Source organism: Mastacembelus armatus, chromosome 1 (genome assembly GCF_900324485.2).
Source record: "Mastacembelus armatus chromosome 1, fMasArm1.2, whole genome shotgun sequence".
NCBI classification, from domain to species: Eukaryota; Metazoa; Chordata; class Actinopteri; order Synbranchiformes; family Mastacembelidae; genus Mastacembelus; species Mastacembelus armatus.
The window spans coordinates 12796157-12815600 of record NC_046633.1 but is presented as its reverse complement, the minus strand read 5'-3'; the positions used below and the strand labels follow the sequence as shown (position 1 = coordinate 12815600).

Here is a 19444-nt window from a genome sequence, read left to right as displayed (position 1 = left end):
GGTAATTATGTGCACGCCCCCGAGAAATAACATAAAACGTCAAACTTCATCATGGAATTTATCCAGTTTTTCTGTGTGTTTGGATGATGGCATGCTACACAGGTTAAGAAGCGCTTTGTATGTTCCAGACAGCAACAAAGAGTTTACTTTGTCCTCATAGGTAAAACACGACTCAGATGACAAACGTTTGCATCTGCATTGTATTGCACTAATTCCCTCTCAGCCACATTCCTGACTGAAAGGCTCATTATGTGGGTCTTTGTGCGGGTCTTTGTCCTCTCAGGTGAATCACATGACTATTCATGATCAGACACACCTTCTTTTCTAAACAAAAAGTGTGTTAGAAAATTTAAATCAGTGTATTGTTTTCTGTGAATGCGTGAACAAGATGACTTTCATTGTGAAGCAAACACTTTAGGCTACAAGGTGCAGTTCTCAAAAGTCTTGTGATGTTGTGAACCAATGTTCTGTATGTGTTTGATGGCCTTATTTCAGTTTTCTCAAAAACACAATCATGTATAAACTTGCTGCTCACATATTATTGTAGCCCAGTTTGTGCTGATTACAGTGTTATCAGACTTTAGCCATTAATATGTTTAAAAGCAAATGAAAAAAACACAAATGTCAGGGCATGTCAAAACTTGTCCAGGGCACACCCTTAGACTCCAGAGAGTTAAGACAAGTGAGCACTAGGCAGAGCAGTAAAGACGCTGTTGGTAAAACATTAACTAGCGTGTGACTGATTTAATCCAGTAGAATGTGCTTTCTCTGACAAGAGATTTGATAGTTTAAGAAACGGATACATAACATTGGCAACAAGGATGCAGCCTGGAGGGGGTGAGCACTGATTGCATGCAACGGAAACGTCAGGTATTCCTACGTTTGCTACAAAGATCCAGCAACTCTTGGGCCAAGATGGACAAGGTGGCTGACATCATTTTAACTTTATGCAGATGGAAAAGGACTTATTATTGAAGAAGGTGTCGCTGTGTCAGTTCATCAACAATGCAGAGCGCTCCTTTTGCATCATGGTGGACCTGATGTCCAAGATGTATTCTCCACGCTGCCAGGGAATACAGGGAATGCTGACGATTATAATGCGGCCATTACAGCCTTGAACGCATACTTAGTGCAACGAGTGAACGCTGCGTATGCGTGACAGTCTTTTTATAAGCTTTCTCAAATCTCCGGTGAGACGGTTCAGCGGTTTGCAATGTGTCTTAGACAATGTGTCTTGGAGTGGTGGGTTTTACGTCTCCAACCATATAACTTCAAGATTGTCTATGTTTCAGAAAAAAAAATATCGCTGACCCTTTGTCACGACTTCTGGGGAGCACAGCAATGAGACAGAAACATTCATGAATCGGATAAGTATGTGAGATTCGTAGCCATTAGTGCTACCCCAAGAGCCCTAACCACAAGGGAGGTGGAAGAGGCTGCAGAAAAAGATACAGAAGTGATTGAAGTAAGAAAAGCCATCAAAAGTGGACACTTTGAAAAGTGTATCCCATATGCAGCCATACTGACCTCGGTATATTTTCCAAGGCACATACAACAGAAGTTGTGAAATAATTAATAACTTTATTTGGGTGCCGTAAATACATTGTACTGCGTCAAGATAAACGACTTTATTAACTGACCACTGGTACATCTCTTTACATTAAAAGAATAATCTCAGCAGCCTCTGGATTTGTTACTTTACGAACTAACGTTAATAAAATTCACCTGACCCCTCCTGGCGCTAAGCTGCCAAATTGAACCTTTCTAAAATCAAAACGTAAAGAAGAGGGTTTAACTAAAGCCTGTGGACTGGACTGAGTTGTTAGGCTATTAGAATACAAAAAGAAAAAGACTTCTCCACACGGATAAACTTTTGGAATTGTGTAGAGCAGTGGTCACCACCCCTTCGATTGTGATTGACAGGTTGATCTTTATGCCATTCAAAGTCGATCTTCAAGGATCAAAAATTATTTACTATGTTTCACCAATCAGAGCACTGTTCCAAATATGTTTCCCATAAGACCAATATTCCATATAACTGATTGGTTCAATTGTGTGCCAATCAAAATTTCAGCACTACGCTGTGTACAATCTGCCAAATTTTACCAGAAAAGCTGGCTAAGTCGCAGCAAAGTGCTGCTGTGGTTCATTGACCTGTTGCCTGAGATCCAATTCATCCTGGTGTCACATAAGACTCATAAAGAATTGTCTGATGTGTGGCTACTTGACCTGGGATTCCTCACAGACTTGACTGCCAAAATGTGGCGCACATGATTAGCGCTGTCAATGCATTTAAGGCCAAACTCCGTCTGTGGATTTTTCAGTTGAGAAACAGAAAACTAACACATTTCCCAAACATGGAGAGCCTTTCAGATAATGTCAGAGAAGACCATCTTGAACAATTGTGTCCATCTGGATAATGTGAGGGCTGAGTTTGACAGGCGTTTTCATGAAATGCAAAAAATGGGGGACATTGTGCGATTCAACAGAAACCCATTCATGCCATCTGACACAGAGGCAGTTGCTGTTAAGTTTCAGGAGGCGTTTTCCTTGCCAAATGGTGTGGACATGGAAATTATTGAACTGCAAAATAACACTGAATTACAAGTAAGGGATAATAACTTTTGGGTCCTTGTGAACAGAGGGAAGTTTCCCCTTCTCCTGTGCTGTAAAGATCAAAGCATATTTTGGCTCCAAATATCTCTGTGAGATGGCGTTTTCACAGATGAAAATAATAAAATCAAAGCACAGCACCCATCTGACTGATGGGCTGCAGGCACAACCATCACACTGTGTGATCCTTCCGTGTTGTCAATTCGACATGATGCTTCAGTTTTTGTTGGAGGCCAATAAAACTGCAGTGATTATTATTTGTATATAAGTTTTCAGTACTGTGTTCTATATTTGTACACCAGCTGCCACATTTGTGGTAAAAAATAGTAAAAAGATCAAGCATTCTTCCACAATTAATCTTCTGTATGGGATTTTATTTTTTAAACTTCTAAAAAGTATGGTAAATCTTTGCTTTTTGTCTGACATGAAAAGTGATCTTGGCTGTGAAAAGGTTGGTGACCATCGGTGTAGAGCATTGGTCACTAACAGGCGGACCGCGGTCCGGGTGCGGACCCAGAAGCCGCCCCATACGGACCCGGCCCTACAGCCAAAACAGAAGATTGTGATTTAAAACCTAACGGGGCGCTTCTATTTCCACCGGCGCAGCTTTTTTAGACTTTACGGTAGTGGAAATGCACAGACCAATTGCATGCGAGTTGAGCCATCCCACGTGATACCACTCAGCCAATCAAGTCTGTGCATCCCAGGCGGTAACGACTCTACAGTGTAAACTTCGCTAGAGGCAAGTTACACATGAAAAGACAGGGCAAAGAAAAAGAAAGAGCGATACATGTAGAAAACAAAGGGAGAGAAACTGTAAAGTGAGACGGAGAAAGAGAGAGAACTTAGTTAACGAGAGAACATTATACATATCTACAGCCATACAGATATGTTCAGTTGTGTGTTACATAACAATAAATATTGTCAGAAAGTTTTTGAATTGTACTGAATTCATTTGATTTGACAGTCAGGTATTGATTACATGCAGATGTTGATAAAACTATTAGGCTACTTAAATATATATCACACTAACTAGTTAGACATTATGGTCTTCCGGACCTTTGCTTCAAGAAATTTTCTCTAACTGGACCTCTTTAAATTTTAGTTGAATACCCCTGGTGTAGAGGATACTGTGAGAAAAAGAGAGAGAGGTGATGGAGGTAGCGTCAGGTAAACAGCGACCCTCCTCGACAATAGATAAATATATAAATATAAAATATATATTACAACAGAACAATCAAAATATTGCACATTATTGTATGAAACACATTTTTTCTTAATTTATTAATAAGTTTCCCCAGAAATCAACATTTAAGGGGTTATTTTTCAAAAGTTTCTGCCAGGAGAGCCTGCCCCCAGATCCCCCTAGCTTTGTTGACCTCAGTATTTCTTACAAATATGAAACAAAAATGACGGAAACATTTGTGTACCAATATAGAAACTCTGACCCAAACATATTGCAGACTGGCGAAACTGGCAGCACAGACGGTGAGTTAAAAGCTGGCTTGCAGCACAATGGAGTCAAAATACACCATTCTCACCATTTCTGTTTGCCATTTTCATTGAACCATTAGCAGCAGCAATACGACAGAACAATCAAATTAAAGGAATGTAAGATGCTAACTCCCAACATACAATTAGTCTTTACGCAGATAAGTTGTTGTTATATTTACAGGACCACTACAATTCACTAACAACTGTAAGGCTTTTAACAATATGAACACATTCTCTAGGATTTCAAACTACACAAGCTGGAATAAATCAACCATACTACCATTCTATGGGATTATGCAGCTCAAGTCCCACAGAAATCCACCTGATTGTAATTAATAATAATGTAGTATGTAATTAATGTATGTAATTACACTAAAATATCAATTATCCCAAATTAAAAAGTCATATAACATCTTCTATAACAACTTCTGCTGTTAGTGACATGACCAAGAAACGTGACTGCCTTTGTGCAGCAGGTGACATTTCTTTGGGGGCTCAGCTCAAGAGTATTTTCCCACAGCTTCTGGAAGACCACATGGAGCCTGCTCAGGCGGTCCTCTTCAGTGGGAGCAAAGACAAGTAAGTTGTCAAAGTTGCAGAGCCTGTACCAGAGACTGGTGAAGTTGAGGTCACCAAAGATGTTTAGCATGTGCATGAACGAAGTTGCAGCCCGACTGGTGTTGTAAAACCCAGAGGTTAAGTCCATGGTGTTGAAGAAAGCATTGCCTCCACATGCATGACAGTCATCCGCCATCCTTCTTCCACACCAAGACAAGGAGATGCATGCTCACTGATGGATTTATGGATAATCTCCTTCTCCTTATCTGTGAGCACCTGTTTTTTTTTTGATAAACTTACTGGTAGTGTGCTGGTGGCACTCTCCTGTATGGCATGCAGAATGGGCGGTCATCTGTCAGACGTATACAGTGCATACAGCCTTTGGCCTGGCCACAGTCAAGGGGGTGTCAGGAGAAAATATCCTCATACTTTTCCACAAGCTCAACAAGCTTGCTCTATGAGCGGATGCTGGCCTGGCATTACTGAATATCAAGGTCAGCCAAACCCAGACCAGCAAGTCTGTCCCTGAGGTCAGCATCAGAAACACCTGGTTTGTGGGACTGTTCTGGCTCCCTGTCATCCATTTCACAAAAGTCTTGTTGGATGTCAAAGTCCTCCACTGCAATGCATGGTGAGACATCAGCAACTTTGGCACTGCTCTTCCCACACTGCCACTTTCCAAGTGCGGGTTTTCTAGTTTTACAATGGTCAACTGCAGCTAGTGTCAGGCAGCCCCTGTGCACTTTTGTTGCAGTCTCTCTTTCAGTGGCCAGAGGTGAAGCATGAGAGAGACAAATTCTTCTTCCTGCAGTGTGTAAGTGTGGAGTGGCTGATGTCACCACAGACTTGACAGTTCTGTTCATCGAAAGGGCCTAAGGAAGACCGATGTGGTGCCGCTGGCACAGGGACTGAAGCAATATGATGTGTCATCACATAGTCCATGAAACTGAGCAGAGCCTGCATGCCATTCACATCTACTGCTGGAGTGACGACTGGGACAGGTCGACATTGAAAAGAACGAGTGAAAGAATGAGGTCCATGCAATGCTTTATGAACACCATAGACACCTCACACCCTGGATTCTCAACACTACACCCTTGCCTCCATAAGCACTTGTATGCGACATCAACGGCATTGTTTACTCTAATCCAGTCTCACACCCTCATTCTGCAGTGGCTTGGTGTTTCAGAAAACTGCCATCGGCCTGGAAATGTAGGTCAACTCATCAAAGTGTTGTTTCAGGATGTCAAAGATATGAGTGGTGGGGCCTCTGTTTCAGTGACGAGTTTACTGTGTGAAATAACATAAACGATGCCAGTCACAGATGCCTTCCAAAGATTTATTCAACTATTTACATGGTAGGGAAAACTGAACAGAGAAACTAGATGAATTAACAAATTAAAACAGTATAATAGTATAAAAGTAGGTGTCTTGTAGTGGTGGAAAATACATTTTTTAATGAATTTATGTTCTGGGTTTCTGAGTCTGAGGGGTAAACACCAGTGTAGGAAGAAGCTTTAGGTAACTATGGAAACCAATTGAGATCAGTTTGAGACAACCAGCATAGCCACAGGGTACTTATCTGACCTCAAGTTTAGTGAGGCTTCGCTGGACAGACATAGACCTTCCCCAAATTCTTCGGCCTGGATTCTGTTCAATGTCGTTCATCTCTCTCTGTCTGACCCATGCAGGGTTGTCCCATAGAATTTTGTTGATGTGAGACGATCAGTTGGAGGTGAGCTATTTACTATATAACAGCCACACGTAGGGAGGATGTCTTTAGGTTCTCTCCTCTGCATGGGCAATAAGCAGTCTCTACCTCATCATTCTTCTGTGGGGCTCTCTTTCTGAGAGTCCCTGACTGTCGGACTCTGGGTAAAAGCAAGTGTGTGTTCTTCTAGAGAGTCTTTTTCCTGAGAGCAAGAGCCGAGCATGAGTCTCTGTCTGCATGTCTTTTTGTGTCTTGCCACGTTGGGCAGGGAATCCATCTGGTTGGTCAATCATTGTGCTTGACACAATGTGGCTGGTCCAGGAGGTGTTCCATCCTTGCTCGTGATAGGTTCACAGTTACCCACGTGTGATGGTGCAGTTTCACTAGTCTGAGCACTGTGTAATGTGAAAGACCAATCTTTGACTTAAGTGTTGTAAATTTTAAAGATTTTTTTCTAAAAAGGGAACAATATTTTTTTTTTCCAACAAGCAAGTTTCAAACACATACACCTGACACACATAGCAAGTAACCAGAGTCAATAGTTCAGCAACAACATGACCGGTCAATAAAACTTCACATAGATACATGGATTAACCACAAGCACACATGACAGATCAACAATAGTACAGCTTCTATCTCACACATAGTCTAACAGCAATGCTCCTGCATAGGTTTGGTCACACATGTTACATATTTAGCAATCGAAGCAGAAATATAACAAGAACAATTCATACGTTTCACGTCATTTCTGGAAGGGAACCAAGAATAGTTCTAAGGTATTTATGGATGGCTCAGGGGAAGTCTGTTTGTTACAAAGGGCTCTCCTAGGAAGAACCTGTGTAAATCCTGTGGTCTGATCTTGGTCAAAGGGAGTCCAGACAGTGCAGTATTTGGTTGAGATGGCTGTGCCACTTCCTGCTGTTACCTTCGTGTCACTCAACACCTGGGTTATCAGTTTCAGAACAATAAATTCCTTAAGGGTAAAAACTCCTTCCTCAGTCTTGGAATATGAAAATATATTCCTGCCTTAGGTGCACTAGAGCATGCACACTTGAACCAAACTCACACACACACCTCATTTTTCTTTTACAAGGAGCTAAAATATGTCTGCCTGTTTTTGTTCCTTTGTTTGCTTGCATTTTTTGTTTTTGAAAATTTGTTCAGTGGTACAGCGCTGTATAATGACCAAAGAGATGGTCATTAAAATCTTCAGGATGTACATTCATAGCTTCTGACTGATCTTGTCTTAGTGTTGGAGATATTTAATAATATGATTGATGACATTACACCATTAGGTGTGCGCAAGATGCACTGCTGCCATGTGTCTATGTGACTGTTTCTCTTCTGTTTCCTGTGTAAAAAATATCTAATGAAGTTATGAGATAAATAATACTTATTGCCAGAACAAATCTCAGACTGGAATCGTACCTAAACAGCTTTTTTCACAGCATGCTTTCTACCCTCACCATCTGCTGGTCTTCCTTATAGATGGGAAAGTTGATTTAAAATAGCAAGTAGAATGGTACAGTCTCCATTCTCTGTGGTCCGTTCTACTGTTTTAATGAAGCCCAGTTGACAATATTTTTGCTGATAAAATGAAAGGCAACATTGTGAGAGCAGCTATGCGATATATCAGATTTTAAATGAGTGTTCACAAAGATGTTTTAATTCTAGAAACCTGCACATGGTGTTTACTATCTTACTAACTTGGTGTTGTGCTACATGTTTAATAGATCTGTGGTGTAACATTATAATTTTTATCTGCAGCAGTACCTGTATCCATGAATGGGCTAATAGATTTTGTGACACCTTTTTTAAGCCTGGCGCATTGCTACATCTGTATTTCAAAATAATAATGAAGTTATGCCACTACATGTGTGCGACATGCCCTGCATCTTCATGTGTCTATATCACTGTTTCTGTTCTGTGGTCTGTCTAAAAGTTAAGAGACAAATAAAACTTAAAAATTTACCCCAGCCTTCCTGCAGAGATAAAACTCTGGACTGGAATCTGAAGTAATCTTCCACTTTCGACAGCACTTCATTTAATAAATCTTTGACTAGATACATGAAACCTGGTCTGTGTATCCACAAACAGGCTGACAAGCTTTGCGACACCTGGTGGAGGGACTGCAACCTGCACAATATGATGTGTCATCATGTTGTCTAAGAAACTGAGCAGAGCCTGCATGCCATTCACATCTACTGCTGGAGTGGCGACTGAGACAGGTCGACAGTGAAAAGAATGAGTGAAAGAATGGGTTCCATGCAATGCTTTATGAACACCACAGACACTTCACACCCTGGATCCTCAACACTACGCCCTTGCCTCCATAAGCATTCGTATGCGACATCAATGGCATTGTTTACTCTACTCCTGTATTCCATCACAGTGGCAAATAGGGGAAATAGTAGTTCATACAAAAAATGGCTCAGTGGGTGAGACAAAATGCTTAAACTAAATGTTTAAAATTGATTTGTTGCCAGGAAGTAATTTTGTCTTTACACAACATTCACAGTAGTTTGCCAAGTGTGGAAATCTCTTTGACTTTTATGCCCTGTGGCTTCCTCTCTAAAATCCATTTTTAATGTAGGACAGTGAGGCACAATTTCTTGAACTGCCTTCATGGACTGAAAATGCTGTTTCCTACTGTCTCTGATGCTACTGCACTTGGATGTCCCAGTAAACAGCCAGTGAAAATGATATGTTCTGCCAGAAGAGAACAAAAGAAAGCCCTGGATTCTCTTCCCTGTTCTCACATTTTTTTCTTCTCACACTATTCCTTTTCTCCCTGCTCAGTTTTCTCCTTCTGTAAACATGTACTTCAAGATTGTTTTCTGTATTTCTGTGTGTGTGTGTGTGTGTGTGTTCTAGTACCGGAAAGTAGGAACTAAAGGCCTCTCATATACTTTGCCTCAGTGCTTGACTTGCCACAAAATCACTGGTGTAAAAAGAAACAGCACATCTAAAAAGTACAGGAAGTGGTGAGAGTAATATTTTAGATGTTTGGCTGAACATTGTGAGTTAGGTCAGACTGGGAATACTTTGGAAAAAGAGGACCACACAAACAGACACACAGGCACATGCACAGAACCTTTAAGTCAATTCAAAGCCCTATTGTATAGCTACTTCTGATTCCATTTAGATGGCTTAGATATATGTATGAAGAACCGTCTGCCTATTTCTCTATTTCCATCACTCTATACAGCTCTTTCTTTTCTCACTCTTTCCTTCCAGATCTCTTCCCCCTTCATTTCTCACTTTCATACCAACTACTATTGATGTAGTCTGAGTCAAATTGTGGCTGTCTTGGTTCCTTTCTTCAAACCATCAAAGTGTGTTTCCTATCAGCCATTGAACTAAAAGAAGACGGATCTAGGGTCATTGGGCAGCCAACATGACTCGGCATCTGGTGCTCGTCAACTTACACATTCAAACAGGTCTGAGATCAGCACACTGATTTAAACAAAACTCAGCCCCTCTGACCCCAGTGGTTTAAACCGCAAGACTAGAGTTTCATCCTCAACAGTCCAACATTTGCCGGGTGGAGATCCAAACGCATTCCTTGCTTTTATCATATGCAAACTTACTACATGCAAAGGTCCCATGTGGGTGCACAGCACAAATTAATTGAATTTTAAGGTTTTAGTGAAAACCTTACATTCATGCATACCTCCACAGCAATAAATACAATAGAGTAACAACACATTTGGGAATGTTAATCAGTTACAAAATACAATCTTCCAGTTAAATTCTGTTTACTGAGTATGTTTATTGAACATACAGTGATTTTTAATAGGGACCGTCTCAGTCTAAGCTAACTGTGTGTTATGCAGTTTCAGAAGGATCTGTCAGTTAAACCTTTGAAAACAACTAACAAAGCCTTTGTGTAAGGGTGTGGCTGTAACAGATCCCTGAATATGGCTAGTGCAGCCAGAATATATGAATCTCTAACAGCTGTTTTGGGTTTCAAAAGATTATTTTCAAAATACCTTACATAACATTTTCCAGACACACTTTTTGTACCAACTGTACTACAAATTAAACAGGAAAACGCTCTCACATTAATTTTATAGATTGCTGACCTATAAATAGACTCTCAAACCTAATTGATCCCATTTTTGTTAATATCTGGCATATGCACTCTGAAGGTAGCTAAAAGCTAAAGGTTAGGTTAGGTTTTGTGTGGCATAGAGGTTTGGGAATCAAATAAGCAATAAAAAAGTGGAACTTGTGACAGATTTTCAGAAAGTGGTCTTAGTCCTTACCACTAAGGCCTGCCGATTTATTGAGCACAACCACTGTCAGCACAATGGACGTTGTCAGAAATTCAAGCCTCTATACTGCACCTCTTGGCTATGTGTCATGTGTGATGTCAATCACTATCATTAGCAAGCAACATGAAAAAACAGTCAAAGCTCATGTGATGGAGTCAGATGTTCATCATCTTTAAATTTGAAAATAAAATTGTCTCATAAATGAATGTCACAGAGCTGATATTTAATTTTTAAAAAAAGAAATCGAAATCCAATAAATCAGTCCAGCAGTTTAGAAATAACTAAATGAAATTGCTTTTAAAACAGTTGCTAATGAAGCAATGTCCCTTTACCGTGTGTTACAGGTAAGTACAATTTGGTTGCATACTCCTCGTCATCTTGTTCCTCCTCCTCTTCCTCCTCCACCACCTCCTCCTCTTCTTCCTCTGAGTCTGGCTCAGGAGCGTTGCCTAACAATGGGTTGTCATGTGGATTGCCTGACTGTGGGTGTGATTGGTCAATGACAGATGATGAACAGGAGGGGGAGGACATGGGAGAACCTATGAAAGAACACATCCAAATAGGGTAAACAAAGAAATGATGAATCAGATGAATGAATAAAATAGCAATAGCAACTGAAAAAAAGACTATGCAATGAAGATGGTAATGTTTGCCAGTGTAAATGAATGACAGTAACTGGGACTAGAAATGGAATCACATAGCTGAGCATCATCACATTGAACTGCTGCCATTAACCATAACATACACTATTCATTCAGGACTCTGGTGTGTCCCTATCTTCAGCCTAACAACAAATTGTGTGAGGTGTGAGCCTCATAAGCAAAGTGTGCAAAATCACTGAACATTATACTGATGACTATATTGTTTTGCATGACCAGGTTAAGGATTTCAAAAGACCCGCAGATGGTGAAATAATTCGGTCATTTCCAATATACAGGCTTCTTGTCCCACTCCCTGACCTGAAATACACAAATGACTTATTTTCACGTAAATGTGTATTGCACCACACAAGAAACACCACACTAGTTTTGGTTTTAGCCCTTCATTTATCTTTTTTAAAAGCCACAGAAGGAATATGTTGATACATTTGCTAGAGGTTGACTGATATCGGTTTTTCTATGGCCGATGCTGATTTGAAGAAATTGGGGCAACTGATGGTTGATTTATGATACAGATATTTTTGGCTGATGTGTTGGTGCTGATTTCCTTTTTTGGGTATTCACATTATCTGTCTAAAAGTCATGGTGTTTCTAGAATCAGACTTCTAAGGGTGCTCAGCTCCTAAGCCAAATGTGATTTTTACAGTGCCTTATGCTCAGTGCTCGCTAACTCCAAACTGCTCTCTCCCCTAGCAAATGTTTTAGCAAATGTATTTGCTACTATTAGCTTCAAACGTACTGCTGGTTGAAATCTCCACCATTAAATCAACCGCTTCATTCTTCGTTTTCTATGTTGCTTTTACATGTGTGGCGGACAAGAATACTAGTTCACAAAATTAACACATTTACAAAAGAAAAAAGTTAATAAGTCATTTTTATTGATAAATATTTAGATTTTTCAAGGGTGCTGAGATGAAATTTAGGTATGTTGAGCACCCCTAAAATAGTGTCTATGATCATGACATTTCATATCCAACTAATTAAATATATAGGGATTTAAAAAATGAAAAATTAATATATCAAGTTTCTTTTCACTATCGCAGAATACTGAAACAGACAAGGCATTTTGATAATAATGACAAAAGAAAATTCAAGTGTAGTTGTTTTATGACTGATCAGTCCTAGTGAAGGACTTCTTGCAACGGGGATCTCAGCTCCCTTTGGGTGAAAGGCAGGGGTACACCCTGGACAGGTCACCAGTCCATCACACGGCCACACAGAGACAAACAACCTCACACACTCACACTCACTCCTATGGGCAATTTAGAGTCACCAAACAACCTAACATGCATGTTTTTGGACTGTGGGAGGAAACCGGAGAAAACCCACGCAAGCACAGGAAGAACATGCAAACTCCACATAAAAGGGTGCGAAGCCAGGCCTTTTTTGCTGTGAGGCAACAGTGCTGACCACTAATCCACCAGTGCTGATCAATTCTACACAAATTATAGAGTCCAACCAGTGGATATTATCTCTTATTTAATTTTTCTCACAAGTAGCCCTAATCAATGTTATAAAACCAGAAAAGAAAAGCTTTATTAATCCCTGAGGGGAAATTTACAGAGTGTGTGTGATATAATTCACTAGGTGATTACTACAAAAACTATTTTAACAGTATATTTGTGTGTTTTAGAGAAAAAAGGGCAACATTCGGGAGTGGTGTGTTTTACTCTCAGAACAAAACAACAACTATAATATGTTTGCATATATTGCATATAAGCAGCCACCATGCCAAGAGCTGCTAATGAAATGTTCTTTTCAGAAACACCCACCCACACACACACACACACACGTTTTCATTCCTCACTGGGACTTTACATTGACTTGCATTCATTTCCTAGAGACTTACCCTAACCTTAACCATAACCACTACCTGCCTAACCCTAACCCTCACCCTAAGCTAAACCCTAACCCTAACCTCACTAGTTCCTCTGTGTGTAGTAGAGGAGAGGATGCTGGCGTTGATTGTCTGCCACTTCTCTGTGCTATTCACTCCTACTGAACTGTTGTTTTGTTTGTTCTGACTGGAATAGATCAGAACAACATCGCTCTGTTTATATCCAGCGTTCTTCTAGGTCTAGCATTAGCCGTGGTAAGCCACCTCTTCCTCCCCTGATGCTTTTCTCATGCCCTGTCATCCCCTTCTCTGGATACGGGCTCTACTCCTGGGACTGCTGCCGTGGTCCTGCCACAGTGGTCAACTCCAATGTGGACTGCAGTCATCCAACTGTGTGCACTGGGACTGTACCTAACTGCTTACACTGAGACCACATCTCACCCACCCGGTGCCATGCTTCAATACTCACCATCGCAGCTGCTGGAGCTCAACAGCCACAGTCTCCCACCTGACATTGAAGTTATTAAACAACTAGGACTTCTCTGTTGACCCTGCTATTTCCATAGCAGTCAACAGTATGTTTACAACAAGACTGGGAACTCCGTTCCATCTTTGTGGTCTGAAACTCACTCTGTCGCAACTCGATCATGTTATCGGAGCATCGTCACCATAGAGACTAAATATACTGTACGTGCTCAGCCGTGGACCAGACAAATCCTTGAGTAGATTTCAGAGCACTCCGTTCGTTAGCCAGAACTAAAACAATACCAAACACTAACACTGAACTTTTTTAATGCAGAGCCCCTAACAAATAAATCCTGTTTAATTTATAGCCATATTTTAGATAAAAGAATCAACATCATGTGTCTGACTGAGACCTAGCACAAACTAGAGGCCTATTCAGCTCTAAATGAGTCCTGCCCTCCTGGCTATAATTACCATGAAAAAGCTTGCAGTATTCGCTGCGGTGGGAGTCTTATCGTTACCCATCACTCTGACTTCAAACTCTAACCACTCCCTCTCGCCAAATACCCACTCCAAATAACAATACTCATTTATCAGCCACCAGAACAACACCCTGCCTGTATTAATAAATAGATGAGCTCTTCTCAACGTTTTGTACTTTATCTTCCAGTGTACTGATACTTGGAGATCTGAATATCCATGTGGACACGCCCTCAAATCATTCTGCTGCAGAGTTCCTAGAACTTTTGGTTTTTAATTGTCATGAGGTGGATGTGCACCTCATTTCCCCTTTTTTCCCTCGTGTCTCCTTTTCCCTTTTTGCTTCTGTGTTTGTCGTCCTCGTTTGTCCAATTCTCTGCAGGTGTGTGAGGCGAGATGGCATGCCCTCCAGCAACCACGTCCCTGACAATAAAAACTCCGGTCTTCCTCAGCCACATTGCCAGTTTGTCATACAGACAGCCTACACGGTAGTTACTCGCCTTGGCAAACTTTCTCTTTTTGATTACCTTTCTTACCCGAGGATTTTCTTTGCAGGTCGCCGTCTCTGCCTTAGCCACCTGCGCTTCTTCAACCTTGCAGATCTCACCACTCCTTCCCCAGACCAAGGCACCACTTGCCTTGGTCCGAGCTCCTCAACTTCCTGGACCAAGAGTCCACTCGCCTCAGTCCGAGCTCCACTCCTTCAATGGACCAAGACGCCACTTGTCTCGTCTAGCCTTTATACCAATAAAACTATTCTTTACTACTGTATCTGCGTCTGGGTCCTCCTCCCTCAAACACACACGACAGCCACACGTAACATTAATAAAGATTGTGTCCTGCATTTGGGTCCTGCTTGATACTTCATCTCACCCCACCCACCACATAACATAACATGAAAAATTATATATTGCCACGAAAAAAGCCATAAAAAATTGTGGAGGATTTTTGTGGTAGATTTTTTTTTTTGCGAATTATTAGATAGGTTGTAAGGAAAAATCCTCTGAACCGCGACTTTGCAGGAGTACACTGTATATGGTGGTGTGAAAAAGTGTTGGCCCCCATTCTGATTTCTTTTTTTTTTTGGATGTTTGTCACACTTTGTTTCAGATCATCAAACAAATTTAAATATTAGTCAAAGATAACACAAGTAAACAAATTATGCAGTTTTTAAATGAAGGTTTTTATTATTAAGGGAAAACAAAATCCAAAACTACATGGCCCTGGAGACTATACACTAAGGAAGGAGGGAGAGGACTGGTAAGCATCAGAGCCACCATCCGTGATTAAACATCCGTAAATTAATCAAAATCACACATATTGATGACATGTTGACTGGGGCAGTATACATGTTTTAGGCAGCATGTAGCTGCTCTATCAGTAATCCAATAGAGATCAATAATTATGTCTTGTATTATTAAATTACAATAGAGAAGGCTGGCAACACTGAACAATACTAAATGCATCAACATATGTCTTCCATATGTTTTTTTTTTGTTTATATAGTATAGTTTGAAAACCTTGTACTAAATGTGACCACCACTAGAAAAAAAAAAGACAACTACTGCCAAGAGTTACAGAATGTGCATGGACTGCTAATAAAATCTCATGATAAATCACACAGAGTGATCTGATAGTGAACATTTAATTTAAGCAAACCAACAGCAGAAAAAAATTATTTATGAATCTACAGTGTCTCAATATGTTATGAAATGCGGGTTGAAGGAGACGAGCAGGTTCAAATGCAGGCGCGACATGAACAAACGTTAATCCTCCAACAAGGAACAAAGAAGCAGGGAACACATGGAACCAAAATACTAATAGAAGACAGGTGAAACTAATCATACTAATAAACGGAAAGCTACCTGAACTCAACTAGTGCAACCAGGAAATTCGGGAAACCAAAATAAAAGTCCATACGGGAAACAGAAACATAGCTCTAAAAATAGCTCCTTTTGTGAGTTAGGCTGCAGTTTTATAAAGCAAATATGGCCTGGAGCTACTTTGGAAAATCAGATGGTTCTCTGATTCGGTGTGGTTATATAACCACTTTCTTTTCAGTATATTATAAGTCTCCAAAGGATTATGAAAACATTGTCACTTTAACAGAAACGCTAGTTTACACAGTTTAATAGAGTTTGGCCAACCGCCTCTGTCATGTTAACTAAAATTATTTAAGACAATGTGTATGTTCCTGTGCTTATGGTCTTTAGCTTCCTGCTAAATAGGCATTGGCCAAGTGTATGTGTGTGTAATTTGTGACAAACTTCCCCGCTTTGTTTTGTCTGCCTGTCTTGCTCTGCTTTGTTCTCCCTCTCCGCAGGTTCAGGGCAGGATTTACAAGTGAAGTGTGCAGGTTTTCTGTCTATGGGCTAGGTTTGCAAGGCTATAAGAGACTGCCCAACTGCATTGTCTCTCTCTCTCTCTCTCTTTCTCTCTCTCTCTCAGCCTTTTGTTTGGTTTGATGCACCTTACAACCCACTCACCACATCCACTCATCCATACACTCCAGACATGACTCTTATACCTTCATACCCCTATTGTTAATTATTTGAGTTTATTTTTGATAAATAAATTACTTTTGTTTAATAATTCTCCATGTGGCTTCCATTTTAGTTATCAAGCTTGAGCCAGGTGGTAACAAATTCATAAAATGAGGTATCAAGCCAGTGCATCATATACATGCTAATTGCATGTGGGCTGCATGCTCTCTTCTTCTTTCTTTCTGCAATATACACACACAGTGCTGCAATTTTGACATATGTCAGTATGTTCATATATTCTTCCAATTATGTGCCTTGCCTACACATACATGCATGCACTGATTGTTAAAAATTTCAGTGAGGAACAATATGTGTAAACATGCTTTTTTTTCTTGAGCATGATTGAGTTGGTTGACTTTCATTCTCTCAAAACTATTTCTTTCCCTTTTATATGAGCCTTTAAGATGTCAGCCTTTTTTTAGTGGACTGTGAGCATGTGTTAAGCCACTGAGTGTGTCCCCTGAGTACAGTTACAGTAATAAACAATGCTGGCAGAGCAGCACATGTTAAAACTTTCTAGTTACACATCTCCAATCTTGACATACAAGTGAGTGTAGAAGAGAAACAGTTTGTGAAAAAAAATAAGAGATACTTCCACTACATTAACTCAACCATTGTTCTGACAATTTTACTGTTAGTTGTGATTTTAATTTGTTTTCGTGGATTTCTGCACTGATGTGGTTGCTCTACCACAAATGAAGCATGCAGTGATATTAATAAATCATATCAAATAGGGGTAGCTAAACAAAAGGTGCCACTTGTGATTTATGGAATGTGGCAAACAGGCTCATCAAGTCGATAATAATAACAATAACAACAACAATAATAATATTACAAATTTACAAATTTTAGGCGCACTACAAATTTTATTGATACCCAAAAAACAATGATAGCAAAACAGCAAAACAAACAGCAAAACAAATCAAATCAAAACCCTAATTAACAGCTGGATCATGATAAGCAATTTTAAAAAGATGGGTTTTCAACAGTTTCTTAAAGATACTTAGTATAAGAGCACTTCGAACATTCAAAGGAAGCGCATTCCATAACCTTGGAGTGCCACGAGAGAAGGCTCTCTGTCACATAGTTTTTAATCTGGAGTGGGGCTGATAAAGAAGAAGAGAATCAGCAGAGCGAAGAGGACGAGAAGGCATGTAAGGGGTAACTTAATCACAAACATAAGACGGAGCCAATTCATGCACAGCTTTATAAGTTAAAACAAGCGTTTTGAACTCAATGCGCGATTGAACTAGAAGCCAGTGCAAGTTACAGAGGACACCACCGATGTGCTGCCGTGAGGCTGTGTGAGTGAGAACACCTGCTGCTGAGTTTTGAATATATTGTAGCCGCTTAATAGATTTTGCTGGTAAACCAATGTAGAGAGAAATGCAATAATCAGTTCTTGAGGTGATAAAAGCATGGATGAGCCCTTCAGTAGCAGATAGGAAAGGCCGAATCCTAGCAATATTTATAAGATGATAAAATGCTGATTTTGTAACACTCCTAATGTGAGCCTCCAGTGTCAAATTAACATCAAATATCACGCCAATGTTATGAGCTTGTATAGATGGTAATACAGAGCTGTTATCCAGCGTCAGATAAAAGCTGCTGGTGTACCAATAAGAAGAACCTCAGCTATGTAATTTTAGAAAGTTGTGAAGCAATCCATATTTTCATGTCCTGCAAACATTCAGAAAAGATTGCAGAACAAACTATAGCATCAGACTTTGAGCTGATGTATATTTGGATATGATCAACATAAAACTGATACGCAAGACCATGTTTTCTAATGATTTGAGGAAGCATATAAATGCTAAATACTATGGGCCCCAAAACAGAACCCTGAGGCACACCATACTGGACCAGACTAATGTCTGATTTCTTATTTCCCAAAACAACAAACTGGGATCTATTTGTAAGGTAGGATCTGAACCATTCAAACACAGTACCAGAGATACTGAGCCAACTCTTGAGTGTATCAAGTAATATAGAGTGACATACTGTGTCAAATGCTGCACTCAGGTCTAACAAAACCAAAATGGTAGAGGCACCAGAGTCAGTTGAGACCAAGAGGTCGTTCATGGTACGAACCAAAGCAGTCTCAGTGTGCCCCTACCTAAAGCCAGATTGGAAAGGCCCTAAAAGTTTGTTTAATGACAAATGAGAATGTAATTGTGCCATTACAACACGTTCCAGAACTTTAGCCAGAAAAGAGAGATTTGAAATCGGCCTGTAATTTGTTAGATCAGAGGTATCACATCCAGGCTTTTTAAGGACTGGTGTGATAGCTGCAACCTTAAGTTCACACAGAACAATTCTAGTAATGAGAGAAGTATTAACAATATTTAATATGAGGATGATGTTTTGAATAACAGGTGTTACATTTCTGATGTGAAAAGGAAAGCAAATGTACCACAATTGCAACATTTCCATGACGTAACTAGGTGTTTAATCAACTGCACATACAGATGAGAGAGTAAACACACGCACATACAAGGTGTGCCCTGTCCCCTGACATAATTTTTTTCTGCTAATGTGTCCTTTGGAGGAATGATTTATGCATGTGTGTGGGGTATAAATTAGGCCTACCCATTGGGAACGCCACAGAAGACAGCAATACATTACTCTCTCTTTCAACAGCCACACTGTGTTGACCTCCTCTGAGAAAAGCAGCCAGCCAACCAAATCTCTTAATCTCTCAAAGACGAAGTTAGGAAGTGGAAAATGATGAGATCAGCATTGTAAATGTGCATCTAGCTATTCACCTATTGCTGAGCTCCTCCATTCCTTTTTATGAAGTTCTACTT

At 40.1% G+C, this 19444-nt stretch overlaps 1 protein-coding gene across 5 annotated transcripts in view; it reads right to left on the bottom strand.

Moving 5' to 3' along the window:
- tenm3 (teneurin transmembrane protein 3) overlaps window positions 1-19444 on the bottom strand; it is a 180102-nt gene that overhangs the window by 129244 nt on the left and 31414 nt on the right. For 4 of the 5 annotated variants that reach the window (XM_026302846.1, XM_026302847.1, XM_026302848.1 and 1 more), the window contains exon 2: window positions 10986-11192. In XM_026302846.1, the coding sequence (XP_026158631.1) occupies window positions 10986-11184 (199 nt within the window). In that variant the 5' untranslated portion in view covers window positions 11185-11192. Of the gene's footprint in view, window positions 1-10985; window positions 11193-19444 lie in introns of those variants that run through there. The other variant, XM_026302850.1, reaches the window with a different exon arrangement.